The 14,909-nt window shown below is 30.0% G+C and overlaps 1 protein-coding gene across 5 annotated transcripts in view; it reads left to right on the forward strand.

The window, feature by feature from the left end:
• The first annotated feature begins 1,119 nt into the window (after positions 1 to 1,119).
• LOC107452580 (F-box only protein 38) overlaps positions 1,120 to 14,909 on the forward strand; it is a 60,081-nt gene continuing 46,291 nt past the window's right edge. The window contains exons 1-5 of one of the 5 annotated variants that reach the window (XM_087158365.1): positions 1,120 to 1,191; positions 4,632 to 4,709; positions 7,350 to 7,911; positions 10,030 to 10,186; positions 13,305 to 13,467. In XM_087158365.1, coding sequence (XP_087014491.1) covers positions 7,389 to 7,911; positions 10,030 to 10,186; positions 13,305 to 13,467 — 843 coding nt within the window. In that variant the 5' untranslated portion in view covers positions 1,120 to 1,191; positions 4,632 to 4,709; positions 7,350 to 7,388. Of the gene's footprint in view, positions 1,384 to 4,631; positions 4,710 to 7,349; positions 7,912 to 10,029; positions 10,187 to 13,304; positions 13,468 to 14,909 lie in introns of all 5 variants that reach the window. The other 4 variants (XM_087158364.1, XM_087158367.1, XM_087158366.1 and 1 more) reach the window with 4 other exon arrangements.

Genomic DNA, 14,909 nt, shown 5'->3' on the forward strand with positions numbered 1-14,909 from the left:
ATTCGCTTGAAATTATAAAAAAAATTAATTTCAAGGCATCAATATGGATGGTGTTTTCTACACTAGGGAACGCTGCAAGCTCCATACCGTTTCCTTCCTGGTTACTGTTTCCGGAGTATTTTAGAGCCATTTGGCTCACAACGTGATCAGTGTGTTTTGAGATTCTTGCAAACGTGGTATTTGATTACTTGAATACTTCTAACAATTCTTGTATTTACAATGCTAAAGGTGCTAACACTAACATAAGATGATGCACAGCTTGCAACAAGAACAAATAGTAATAAGCAAACGGAAAGAGGCCAATTCAGGACAGCCAAAAAAACGAGTTATTCAACATCTAGCAACCATGTCACCCTTTTTTTTTATAGATTGGTGTACTTCTTCACCAATCTATAAATGACTAAGACAAATTTTCACTTCAAACTCACCAGAATTACTTAATAACATAAATGTCTAATGAAATATGGCAGATTTGAGCTCAGAAATTATCTAATTTGCATCTTTTATTGAAAACAAGATTATCCGTTTGAAAATATCACTTCGCAGAATAAGCTGTGGTAAGCACTTGCATACTTTCTAACCGGAACGAGAGCAGGTATTGTTGTTGTTGTTCATTTACGTCGCACTAGAGCTGCACAATGGGCTATTGGCGACGGTCTGGGAAACATCCCTGAGGATGATCCGAAGACATGCCATCACAAATATGATCCTTTGCACAGGGGATGGCACCCCCCGCTTCGGTAGCCCAACGACCTGCACGCGATGTCGAGCACTTTACGGTGGAACAGTTTAACGAGGACCAATACCGCACACCCTCGGCCCCTACGTAGACTGATCCAAGTGGTCATCCACCCGCACACTGACCGCAGCCAGTGATGCTTGACTTCGGTGATCTGCTGGGAATAAAAAAGGAAAATAAAATTCTTGAATAAATCTTGTTTGCCAAGCAAGGGATAGGTATGCTAAATGTTTATAAACCAGAAAAAATATTTAAGCAATGAGGATGACAGTGTCAGCCAATCAAATAGATGTATTTGATTAAAAAGTTTGTCAGCCAAAAACAGCAAAAAGTCCTATTTATATTCCAGGAACCTATCAAGAACAAAAATAAGCATTCCCTTACGTGGGCAGAAATAACATCTAATATTTACTCTTTCTTCTTTCTCTTATTTCTTATTTCTTCTTTCACAGGTTATTATGATTATTATTTATTCCCCGAACGAAACGAAATTCCGAAATTTTGTCACCAAATATATTGATGTCAAGGAATTTCCAATTTTTTAGAGGTGAAAGTTTTAATGGAAGTTGGTGTAATAAAATTAATAAAAAATAGTTGCTTATGTATTTTAGAATTGGTTACATTTCAGTTCCCTTACTTTTTTGGTATTATTATCCTCTCTAATGATTGGGTCATACATATGAAATATAATTTATGTCTTCAGCTCAATATTTAAAAATACTGGAATTTTCCAACTTGTTTGTTAAGCAATAGAAAATTTGAAAATTAAAACAATGCTGTCTATCTGCAGAATTTTTTGAAAGATTTTTCTCAAAGATTCCTTTTTTGCTCATCAGACAGGAAAAAAATTTTTTCGTGATTTTTCAATTCATTGCTAAGATTTTGAAGAAAAAAAACAATCTTCAGATAGAATTTCAAGTTAATAATATGAAATAAAAAATTGCGAAAGTTTAAAAGAGAGTTCTTTTTTGAAACTATGTTCTTTCTTTCATTTTTTTAAAAACTTTTCCAGGGGTCTGTCCAGGGTATATTTACTACCGTTTAGCGGTACCTTCACAAATTCAACTTTATGAAAAACGATAGTTTTACAAAATACTTTTAATAAAACAAGCTCTCATGCAAACCCTGTACTCGTTGCAATCTAGGAAAAAGAGGAGCTTTTTTGTCTTTTACAAAAAGGTAGCACATGTTTGGTCAGAAACTGCAATGTGGTAAACCTAAACGGTCGTTTACGCCATATCAAATCTAGCGTCTCCCCCTGTAAACTTCACAGGAAGTCAAAATTCGAACATTATGCTGAACATTTGAACTTTATCATAAACACTATTGTAAATTTATTCTAACACACCTTTATTTTTTCCCTCTGTTAAAGTTTTTTCTGTGTGACCTAGTCGAAAAATTTTTTATCATGAAAATAACTTTTAGTGCTAGTACCTACTGTTAAATGCATGTTTCTATTAAATTCAAGTTGAAATTTAACTATGGACAATAATTTTTATGGAATTTCAAATTTGGATACAATTTTAAGCCCACAATTTTACAATAGCAAAATTATCTTTTTTGTATGGAGAAAATGAACCTGTCATAAATGATATTTGAGGTGACAATTTTTTAAAATATTTTCCTACTTTATCTTGTTTTTGTGTTGATGTCTTAATAAAAATTTTAATTTTTGCAAATTATGTCTAAATTTTCTCAAAATAGGTCCTACCTCTCAAAAAAAAAAAAAAAAAAAAACAGACAGACCCTTCTTATTTTTTAAAGAACACCATGTCTTATAATATTATAAAATATGACTGAGTCATTATTTTACAGAAGTTCAGATTTGTTGTACAAACAAATTAATCAATCATTGTGGTACATTTGTCGCTTTTTTTTAAAAATTTAGTTGAAAAGAAATTGATTCAATGTTTTTAATATGTTACGCACATGAAAAATTTAAAGCACGCATTTGAGTCTTAATCACTCACAACTTGCTCATATTCCAATGCAAATTTATGTAGTATTTTGATTTTTTTTTTTGACAATTATTGCTACGAATTTTCACTGAAAAAAAATATTGATAATGTTAGAACACATGAAATTTAAATTGTGCATTAAGGAAATCACTCTTTGTTGCGCTGGGCTTACGCCGATATCATCGTTAATCGATGCAGTGTTTCTCAGGGGTGATTGTATTCAGGGGGTATCCCGGAATTACAGGTTTCTCGCATCATGTTTCTGGGTCTGAAAATCAGGAAAGGGGCATATGATTTTTCTGGGAATATCACGAAATTGCGCATTTCTCGAGACCTTCGGTTCTCGGACTTACGCTCATCAAAAACTTATAATCTGACGAAAATTTCAAGGAAATTCTAAAATTCATGTTTTGAAAGTTTCTCTAATGAAACACTTGATTCTATCTGCCAATGGGCAGAAATCTACCAATTGATTCTTTTGGTTTGGTAGATTTTAGCTATCTCTGGGGTCTGTCTAGGTTTTTCTGAGAGGTACTTTTTTTGTGAAAATTTAGACATAATATGTGAAAATTAAAGACTGTACTATTGAAAAATCAACACAAAAATATGGATTTATCGTTTCTTACGGGATACAAAAATAAAATTTTAAGAAGTATTTCCCGAAACTACTGTTTTTCCTAAAGTTGAATTTGTGAAGGTACCGCTAAACAGTAGTAAATTTGACCTGGACAGATCCCCGTATTTTCAATGTTTGAAACTGCTCTGGAATCTTTTAATATATCAATTCCTATTCACACGGTTTGAATATTAAACATTGATTTTCGTATTTGCCTAATTTAATAGTTACACTTTACAATTTGTATTCACGTGGTTAATATAATTGTACATCACAATTTAAAAATCCGATATTGCGATTCATATTCACGCAATTTTAAAAACCTGACATCGTGATTCTTGTAAGAACTAAGATTTTTCTTTAATTAAGTTACTGTAAAGGTGTCATATTCATCATTGGTTGCTAAATACCTATAAATCTTATTTAAAAAATATGTCAAAACATGTATGGTATATAAATTTATATCTATTTTTTGCCCACAAAAAATTTCTGGGTTTTTCACTTGGCATCACAATCATCCCTGGTTTCAATCGTTTGTTCGACAGTGATTGCTGCAAATTTTTATCTTTATAAAAATCCTGATATTTTTATAAAATTTTATTACACAGAAAAATTTAAATTGCATGTTTGATTATTTACTTTTAATGTGGCGATTTCACCATTTTTTCGGCTGTTTTTGCTTCTGATTTCTACATAGTTTTTTAAATTCCTGTATTTATTAGTTGATATAATTTTAAAATTCGCACACTTAAATAATCACTCTTTGACACTTTTTTCCCATAATAGTATAAATCTGTGCGTCGTTTCAATCGTATTTTCTGCTGACATCGATATTTATTTTATCGTGGTCTTTAAATAGTATGATATATTTAAGATAATATAGTAAATTTGAGTATTTGCTTTTTGACTTAATGATTCAATTGCTTTTTTTGCTATCGATTTTTTTGGTTGTCTTTTGTTATTGATTTCCACAAAGCTTTTAAAATCTGATATTTTTGTATAATATTTATTGTAACAACAGAATCTCGAAACACCTATTTGAGTATCTCTATTATAAAGAGTCCTGTTCGAGTGATTTTGCTTTGATATTTATTTTGAGAGTTATGGTCACGATTGTTAATTTATGTAGTAATTTATAAAATTTGACGGAGGAAGTAATTAGTGGGTTTTTCCGACTACAAAATGTCAGGATATCGCCTATTAGAAGTAAAAAAATATTACATTTACAATTAGAATCTTTTTATACATTTTTATTCTATAAATGCAATGTTTCTGTTACTTTAAATTAGATATTGCTATAATTAAAAATATCTTGCAGAAAAATATTAGTGCTAGGGAAGTTTGGCTCAGAAAGCACGAAGAAATTCTGCCATTGGATAATACACTATTCTGACTCGTGAGTTATGAATCATGCATTTAATTATTCACTTTTTGATGTACTTTATTTGTGCCAATTTCATTGTCAATCCAAGTTATTTTTCAACCTTTTTTTTTTGGTAAATATCTATGCATTTCTATTTGGTTTTAAAAATTCTGACATTTTTTATACAACATTCGAATTTTAAATCCTCACTAATTGAAGTGATTTTTTTTCTCCAATTATTTCTATTTTTCCATGCGATTTTGACGATCCTGTTATTTTCCCTACAATATTATTACTAAATGTTGGTAACTATTCGCAAATTTAAATGATCACTTTTTGAATTTATTTGTTCACGTTTCATTGTAAAACTAAGTTATTTTTGCAATCGTTTTTTAGGCGGTTAGTGCCATGCATTTGCATGAAGCATTTAGGATCCTAATATTGCAACATGAGAAATTTAAAAAAATGGAGGTAAACACAAATTTTTAAACTGCGCGTTCTTTGTAATTTTGTTTCAAATTTTTTGTTGCTTAAATGATTAGTTTAGGAAGAAAAAAAAGAAAACATTTATTTAAAATTTATTAAACATCTAATAATTCAATAGATAGAAATTAAAGTATTTTACCAAATTTAATATTGAATCTTATGTTGTTTTTATTTGTTTTAAACACATATATTTTCCTGAATTAAAATATTTAATTTGAATTTATATTACTCATTAAAATATATATATAATTTTTTTTCATAATAAAATATCATTCTCTCTGTGAGTATTACAGTTTTTTTGTTGTTAGAGTTTATTTTAAAATTAACTTTAGTATTGTGTCATAGGATTTTTAAAAAAAGCAGTTATTTTTCCGTATGTTTATACTTTTTTTAAACGAATCTATTTTTAATAAAAAGGAAATTTGAAAAAAGAAAAGAAGAAAAACTAATAGTTTTTTCATGTTTGAGTATATTCTAGTAATTAAAAGTATTTAATTCTGTTATTACTTATTTTACGGATAAAAAATTTAGCTCTAAGTATACTAATGTTAACATAAAAATTACTATATTTGCCGCCAATATATTAGAAACTAAAGGTTCTGCAACCCTACATTACATCAGAGTTGGAAAAGCTTAGGACAGAATGGATTAATCCACGGTTTAAACCGTTGTGTCCAAAACTCCTTTGTCTTAAACTGTCCCAAACCCTTTTATTTAAATTATGTCACAATTTTAAAAAAATAAAAAGTATTTTGAGAAATAAAAGGTTCATTTTTGAGCAAGAGGCAGAATAAAGAAAAGTTTTTGTTACGTTAAAAAATTTTATTTTTGATATTGTATTACTATTTATCCTTATGCAAAAACATAATTTATCAGTATTAAAAGCATATTTATTCATATTTAAGGGGTAAGGTATTCACTTTTGTTGTTCAATGAATTGTGAAGCTTTAAATGTTATAAATATTTTCCTATTATATTATATTATTTTCCTTTAATAAGTGAAGGCAAATTTTATTAAAAGCATCAAATATTTATTAATGTTATATGTACAATGGTTACACATATAGAATTTTTACCTTTTACCAATGTTCAAGGTTTCGGACACTTTAAAACAGTTTTGATCAGTTTAAGACAGTAAAACCCGCATGTCCTGTCCAAAACCAGTTTAGGACGTCCAAAGCTCCAACCCTGCATTACATGATTCCTTTCTAAAATGAAAATTTTTAGAAAAAAGTGTGCATTAAAGTAATATTCAAAATAATTCCGTGTTTATTAAAAATAGAAATGCACCTCTTAAAAAAAAGTCGTGACTGGCACAGGGTATTCGCGCACCTGGAAAGTCAGAAATTTCGGTATTGAACAAAATTTGTCATGATTTTAACTATTTTTTTAAAAAAATCATGAAAAGTCATGGATTTAGGTCACCGAAAAATCTAATTTTTGAAATGAAATTTACCCACTCCCCCCAATTTCATGGTATTCCGAGTATCTGAATTTGTAACAAAATCCCCACTCACTGTCGTATTTGATTAAAATATAAAATGTTTTTATTGTGCTCTTTAGAAATGATGGTGTTCTTTCAAAAAATGAAAGAAAAAAGATTTCTAGAGCGTATTATCTTTTAAACTTCTGTGATTTCAGAATTTGTGTTATTATTTTTTATCTTATCAAATTAAAATTTTAGCTGAAGCAAGCCAGTCATTGGCGAAATTCTTTTATTCCGAAATGAGAACAAAAAAATCAGGAGTATTTCTTTCCTTTCCGATGAACAACAAAAGTATCTTTAGAATGTAATTCTGCAGAAAAAAAGAAAGAAAAAATATTTTTGCTTTTGTATTTTTTTCAGCTATTTTATTGCTTTAACTCTTTCTTTACTCTGTTTTTTTAAATTTAAACTCTATAAATATGAAGATGCAGAGTATAACAGTTTTGGTTATACCTATCATTTCAATGAATGTTATTATAATGCTTTTTTAAATTTATTGTTGTGTTTTTGTCAGAGAAAATAGTAACTTCGTTAAGTCATAAAAAATTCTTGGAATTAATCATGAAAAGTCATGAATTTGAAATTCTAAAATGTAGCAGATACCCTGTTGGCAGTCACAAATTGCAGTCACTAACTTTTGTACTATATTGAATATGAATTTTTGTTGAAATTTATATTTATTTCTGTTATTTTCTCCACAGTTATGAATACTTGACTGTCATTTTGGAAGAGCATTAAAAATGTCAGAGACTGACATGCTTGATATGTCACATGAATTACTGTGTCACATTCTGCAGTATCTTCCTCTGCACGAAGTACTGTCTCTGTCGATGCTCTGCCGAAAGCTTTTCACTGCCGTCGGCATGTATCTTCAATTGTGCAAATCAATTGATTTTTGTGAAGGAAAGATGTACGGTTACATGCCTTCCTCTATGACGGACGACCACATTCACGCCCTGTTCAGAAAATGTCCCCACGTCGAATACGTCTATGGACTTCACCCCCAAAGAGTTGAAAGAAGAAGATTGAGACAGAGAAGATCTGCATTGACTGTTCCGGGTATTATCGAAGCTTTGAGCTTGTGTGGTAACCTAAAAGCGGTGGAGATAAGTGATTTACGACTATTAGAAGCACTGATGCAACATTTACCTGACTTGGAAATCATTGGGAACTTTCAAAACAGAGATGGTGTCTTCCCACCTCATGCTTCACATAGATTAAAGCTTCAGCCCTACCCTCGAATTTTCTCCCTCCATTTAGTTGGTAAGGATTATAGCTATTTTAAGGTATCATTATCTTTTAAAATCTTTCTAATCTGCCCTTTCATTCTTTAAGAAATTCCAGCTACTGAGAAAGTTTCATTTTTATTGGATATTCCTCATAAAACTGAAAGATTTCTTTTGTGTTAATGAAATTAAAACTTTTTCTGCTGAAACAACTTGTTGTGAGTTCTAATAACATAGTCATAGTGCATAGCATTTTTAAAAAGTGCTTAAAGGTGCTTATTTTCGATTTTCGTTTTTTAAAAGCCCTTAAAGGTGCTTTTTTCATTGGATATTTTTAAAAAGTGCTTAATTTTTCCTTTTTCGAAAACGAGATTTTTTCTTTACCTTGTCAATTTTCACCAGCGTGCAAAAGCGTGCTTTTCACATTATTCTATTCAACGTTTTCACAATTCATTCAGCCACAATCCATTTCGGCCTGCAACGGATGTGGATAATGTGGCAGTCACAAGTAGTGAGTCAACTGTTCAATGTGGACCATCCGTCCAATGTGGACCAAGATAGGCGTGTTCAGATGGAAATGGGCATTTCTGCCAAAATAGGCATGTTCACAACACGTCCGGCTCACCCATGTGGGAAGAGAGTAGTTATCGGCAGTGCCGACCTCCGTCTATGAACAGGTACCCCACCACGTAGAATCGAGTTAATGTATCTTATATACTTGTGAATTGGAATTGTCTATTCTTTGACTGGATTCCCAGTTGCTTATCTTTGACCATTTTGAATAATAACAGTTTCCAAACCTAGTTAATGAATCATAGTTTTCTTTAATCGTGACAAATGCATACTAATTACCTACTTAAAAGTGTTCCAACATTACTTTTTTGCACAAAAAATGGCAAGAGTAATTTATGATTAAGTAGAAACCCAAGTAGCATAACCGCATGAACCATCTTTATCAACAGACAGATCTAGGTTACTCACATTCGTGAGAAAATGAGTCAAAAATAATTGCTTTCTTAATATTTGATAAATATTATTGACAGGAAGAGAAATAGTTTATTATTTTTTATGATCAGTTTTATTGAATGATTTTAGATAATATCTAATAATCAGGTATGAGATTCTTCTGACTTTTGACAGAACATTTTTTAAACTACAGAAAAAAGAAAAACATTATTTTGTTGTTTTAGGCTATTATTCTCTTTAATCATGACTTATATATGAAGCCTAACTGACTGTCAATGTACGCAAACCCTGGGGCAGAATTGTTTCGAGCAATCTGCGACAAAACTCTCTTGCACTAGTATCTTTCTGCAAGATACTTTTAATAATAACAAACATATATGTTACAAATTTAAAATAACAAAAATGCTGTAAAACTATGTAATTTTTTTAATAAAACATACAGTAATTTTTTATTCTTATATTATGGGTGGTATTCTTGCATTTTGTGGAGGAGCAGACGCACAAATTATTTCCTTCTTCGTATTTTGAAAAATAATTATCACAATAAAATATATAATTAAAGATCAGGAAATCTGTGGTGGTAATCGCCAAAAAGAGATTGACGACGAAATCACGCGAATCGGGCTCCTCAAATGCATGTTTTGTTTCAAGATTTCGTTGTTGTAATAAATAATATTGCATAAAAAATAACGGATTTAGAAACTATGGAGAAATCAATAACAATAACTGCCAAAAATGCGATTGAATTATTGCCTTAAAAATTAAATACTCAAATGCACAATTCGAATTTTCCATATTGTTTGACATGTATCAGGATATTTAAAATCCACATGATCGAACATCCACAAATCGAAACATTCATGGATTTAGGATAATATCGTCATAAAGCATCAAAAAGCGATTATCTAACTGTATGATTCAAATATTAAGTGTAAATTTCTGCACAAAAGAAATTTTTTTTTTTTTTTAACTTTTCAAAAGAAAAGTCTTTTTGCAAGGAAAACTGTAACATTCTGCGACATTGTCACTGTGATTCTGCCACGGGATACACAAATAACTATGTAAATGTTTTCTTTTTGTGCAAAATAGTTTCATGATTTGAGATTAGTACCTTTCATGTTTCAATAATATCCTATTCAATTAACTATTGTGTACCAGAATGTTATCTCTATTTATTTATTTTGAATAGGGGTTGAAGTACCGGAATTGACAGCCATGCCTCATCTTAAACATCTGCATTTACAGTGTGTGAGATTTACAAAGCTTCAGCCTTTTCGAGGTTTTCTTGCTCAAAATCTCAAATCCTTTGTTATGAAACATTGTATGGGTCCATCTATGTCACTCAGGTATTCATTTCATATTTAGAATTAATTTTGAATGGGTTTATAAAATGAATCAATCTGAGCTGCATTAAGTTCCCGGGCGTGTATGTGCATGTGTTGCCCTTTGCAATCAATTAAATACGTTGTACGTTAGTGTGATCGAAACTGAGTAGCAACAGCGCGAGGAGGTGGATAATGACGCAGTTACATGTAGCAAGTCAACTGTTCAATGTGGACCATCCAACGAAGTAAGTTTGTTCAGCTCGAAGTGGGTGTTCAGTGTTTTCATCATAGAAAAAAAATTTGAGAGAATTTCTCACCCTCTCTCAGAGACAGGGTGAGATTTCAAAAAGTTAAGTGAGATTTTTAAAAAACAAAAAAAACAAAAATCTTTTCTTTAATTATAATACATTTTTAACGTCTTCTATTTTTTAAAGCATTGAATATTTTTGGTGCATCATCATAGAAGATTTTACCGTTACAAGGTATTTGTCCGTCTTACATTAGTGCATAAAAAATTTGAGCGTCTTACATGAAGAAACCTTTCCTATGGTAAACACGTGGTTGCAGAGAAATATGTTCTGAAAGAGGTTCCGTGGTTGTGTTCTGTTGTTGGAAAAGGTTCTGAACAATACTGGTAAATAGGGAAGCTAGATAACGGGGCAGATGTTGAAAATAATGAAAGATCAAGGAAGAAGAGTGAGATGGATTTTATTCTAAATGGCGTAATTCAAAGCTTTTTCCAAAATGCGAGAAATTCGCGAATTTTGAAATTGATTTATAGAATGCGCGAATTTCTCACGGTAATCATTTTTTAATGCGAGAAAAGTAAAAAATATGTGAGATTCTCGCGTTCTCGCTCTGTGGTGAAAACACTGGTGTTACTGTCAAGATAGGGCTGTTCATATCGAAGTGAGAGTTTCTGTCTAGGTAGGCATGTTCACATCACCTTCGGGTCTCGAATGTGGGCCGTATGTTGTCGACAACGTCAACCAGAGTTAAAGCTGTGGTAGAATTCGATGAACGGATACCACTAGTTAATTTATTGATGTTTTGTGAGTAACCGGTAGAGCTGTATTAAGATCACCTTACTTTTGAGTGCTAATTGTGAGAGCTGTATCGTTCGCGGTCGTGGTTGTTTCTGTGTTGCCTTTAGCAGTCGAGTGTATACGTTGTATGTGATCGAGACTGAGTAGCAAGAGCGCGGGGAGGTCGATAATGTCGCAGTCACAAGTAGCAAGTCAACTGTCCAATGTGGACAATGGGAGTTTCGGTCAAGATAGGCGTGTTAACATCACTTCCAAAGGTCACCCATGTGGGGAGAGTAGTTATCGACAATGTCAACCTTCATCTATGAAAAGGTATCCCTACGTAGAATTGAATTAACATGTCGTATACAGGGTACGTAGCATTTTTAAAAAGTTCTTAAAGGTGCTTATTTTCGATTTTCGTTTTTTAAAAGCCCTTAAAGGTGGTTTTTTCATTGACTGTTTTTAAAAAGTGCATAGTTTTCCCTTTTTCAAAATGAGATTTTACCGAAATGATTTTCGCTACAAATTATGCAAAAAGGCACAGTTCACATTGTTCTCTTCAATGTTTTCGTCAATCATGATTTTTGACAACTGTCAAAAACAGTGCCAAAAGGTTGTTTTTTTTTGTCAGGATGGTTAAAACAAAATAAAACTGTCAATTGTCAAAAACATTCCTATCCTGCTTAATTATGATATTTTTTTAAAGTGTTTAAAATTATTTTTTGAATTCTTGAAAAGTGCTTAAAAGTTGCTTATTTTTTGTTGAATAATTTAGCTACACACCCTGTTATATACTAGTGAATGGGAATTATGTTTTTGTACTGGTAGATACACTATCCTGTTTATATGCCAATTTTTCAAAAATAGAAAGTGAACTTAATATGCAGTCAGAATGATATTATTTTTCATGCATTTCTTTATGAAGTGTATTTGTATTTAATTTGATTCCGTTTCTGTAATTTGATTTTTTTATAACTGCTTGTCATTTAATTTACTAAAAGTCCAATTTTTATAGTACTTACAAACTTTTAAAGGGATAATAGGCAGGCTTTCTTTTCATCAGAAACATAAACTTTTGACATTAAACAGTTTTTACTGGCAATTGTTCACAATGATATTGTATGGTAAATGAATTTATTGTTTCAATCTATTTTGTAGGCATCTGTAAATGATTAACGTCCAAATGATGGGATAAATAAATATTTCTTTTGACAATTATCATTTCACTTTTCAACAGAGTTCGTGATTTTTTTGATTTTTATTCCAATACACTGTAAGAAATTTGATTTATGATTAAAAAAACTTTATAAATGCTTAATCAAAATTAAATTAATATTAAAACTATATTATAACAATATTTTAAAAGCTCTAACTACCTAATACAATTTTTATTATAATACATAGCTTTGAATACATAGCAACCATTTTGAAACAAATGCATGATTGAAATTTAAAGAGTAGATGAAATAGTGAATTTAAACCCTATTTTTGGCATATTAGGGTAATTTCTCTTTAAGATGACCTCGAGCTTTAGAAATATACATTTTCCAGCAATAATATATAATGTAGATTTTTATTCCATGCTTTTTCAATCAAAGGGTCGAATTTTAATTAACATTATTTGTATTTTTTTGTGAAAAAAATTCATGTTTATTAGTTAATTTTTACAGCTATGCAAGTCTATTAAGACGGCATTAAATTTTTACTTTAAGCATTTAATTTTTACTATAATTTTTGCATTAAATTTTTACTTTCAATCTCAAGAATCAAAAGAATTTTTAAAAATGTAATTTCAAATGTGTTGGAATTTAACACACACCAAGAAAGAAAGTAATTTCATTAACTAACATTTATTAATGCAGCAATTTATTTAAAATAAATTTTCGAACTAAGAAAAGAAAAGTATCAATAATTTAAAGCACTGTTTTTGAAATTTTTTAAATCAATGTGAATAAATAAAAACATCAGTTAATTTAAATCAATGATTTAAAAAATAATAATAATTTGATTTAAATCACAATTTTAATCATGATTTAAATCAAGCTTTGCTATAGTTATTTCAAAAATCAGAATTAAAATTCATTTATTATTTGTAAAATGTTTCTTTGCAGATACCTGTCCCTAATTATTGCATTGAGCTCAGCCCCTTCCCTGACACGCCTAGAACTCGTGAGAGTCCCTCTTCCGGGTGGACTCTTCCAAAGAGCCATCGAAGACTCCTATCGACACAATGGTTTTGTCAATCTAAAACATTTGGTTATATCTGGATGCAAGGTTATTTTTCATGTTCTTCATTTAGAAAAAAAATTTGAATAATTTTTATAATGGTTGAAACTGTAAAACATGTTTATTGCAATAACTTACCTCAAGGTTTCAAAATCGACTTTAGTTGAAATGTACTTTCAACCCATTTTATCGCTTTAAACTAGGGGTGCACAGCCTTTTTGATTGAAGGGCCACTAGCACAGCAGGTTGACTAACGAAGGGCCGCATATATATTTAGACATGTTTAGGGCAAATGTAGTAATATTTATTTAAAAATTAGTGTTCTAATTTTTTTTTTTTATCAATAAACTTGTTAATATATTTGCAGCAAATTAAAGTGTTCAATTATTAGATCTCTGTCAAAAATGAAAAAACTAATACTTTTTTAAAAATAATTTCCATTTTTATCTCAGCAAAAATAGATTTATTTAAATAAGTAAATAAGCATTAAAACAAGAAAAAAAATGTTTTTTTTTTTTAAATCATATCACGCAATGCAAAAATTATTCATTTAAAAATAAATTATTATAAAAAAAACTGCAATGCTCACAGAAGGAAAGTAGAAAAAAATGTTGTATATATTTAGTAATATAAATTCAAAGTGTACTTTATTATTTCTTTTTAATGAATATTAGATTTTTTTTTTTATATAGTAAACGTTTTAATTTTTTTGTTACGGAAAAAGATCATTCAAGCAGAAAAAAATTTTAATCAAAATTACAAATAGCGAGCAGTTTAAAAATTCGAGTTTTCCACCACTTTCTGAACTCCTCCTCAACTTGCAATCACATTGCATTTAAATTAAGGATGTAACGAGTATTTGGCCTTTTTGTCAAAAATTCAGTTAGTCAAGTGATCAACCAAATATACAGCAGAGTGTTTTTTTCTAAGTCTTTTTTTTTCTTTGAATTTGTATAGATATGATGAAGAATAATATAAAATCGTATTTTTAACTATATTATACCATTGTTTGTTATAAAGAATAGTTTTTATATAAATTTGTTACATTTTAAAATTCATGTTTCTGCACACCTGACAAATTCATCTTTCAGAAGACAAATGGAAAAACGAAGTTTGAAGAATTGAAACTAGATTACTTTATACTGACTTCTTTGCATTTCTGCTTTGACTATTTTGCACTTCTGCTTTTTTTAAAAAAAGAATTATATTCAAACAAGTAAATTTCTTAATTTTTTCTATACTTTTAGTTCCAAGATTTGAGAAGGATTTTTTTTTTTGCTGTTTTTATTTCAACTCATCATTTTAACAGAACATCCCATACTATTGATTACTTTTTTCTCTGTACCGTAATATAGATAACCGGGAACATAGAAAACTGAGATTTTCAGTGTTTAAGTTTTGTTTCAGGAAATCAGAACAATTTGTTTTTTCTGCTTTTACTTTTAATTAACTCTTTTCTTCTAAAAATATGGCAATGTGAAATATTTAAA

The sequence above is a fragment of the Parasteatoda tepidariorum genome, chromosome 2, assembly GCF_982258835.1.
Source record: "Parasteatoda tepidariorum strain Cologne lab strain chromosome 2, Ptep-v5.0, whole genome shotgun sequence".
Classification (NCBI taxonomy): Eukaryota; Metazoa; Arthropoda; class Arachnida; order Araneae; family Theridiidae; genus Parasteatoda; species Parasteatoda tepidariorum.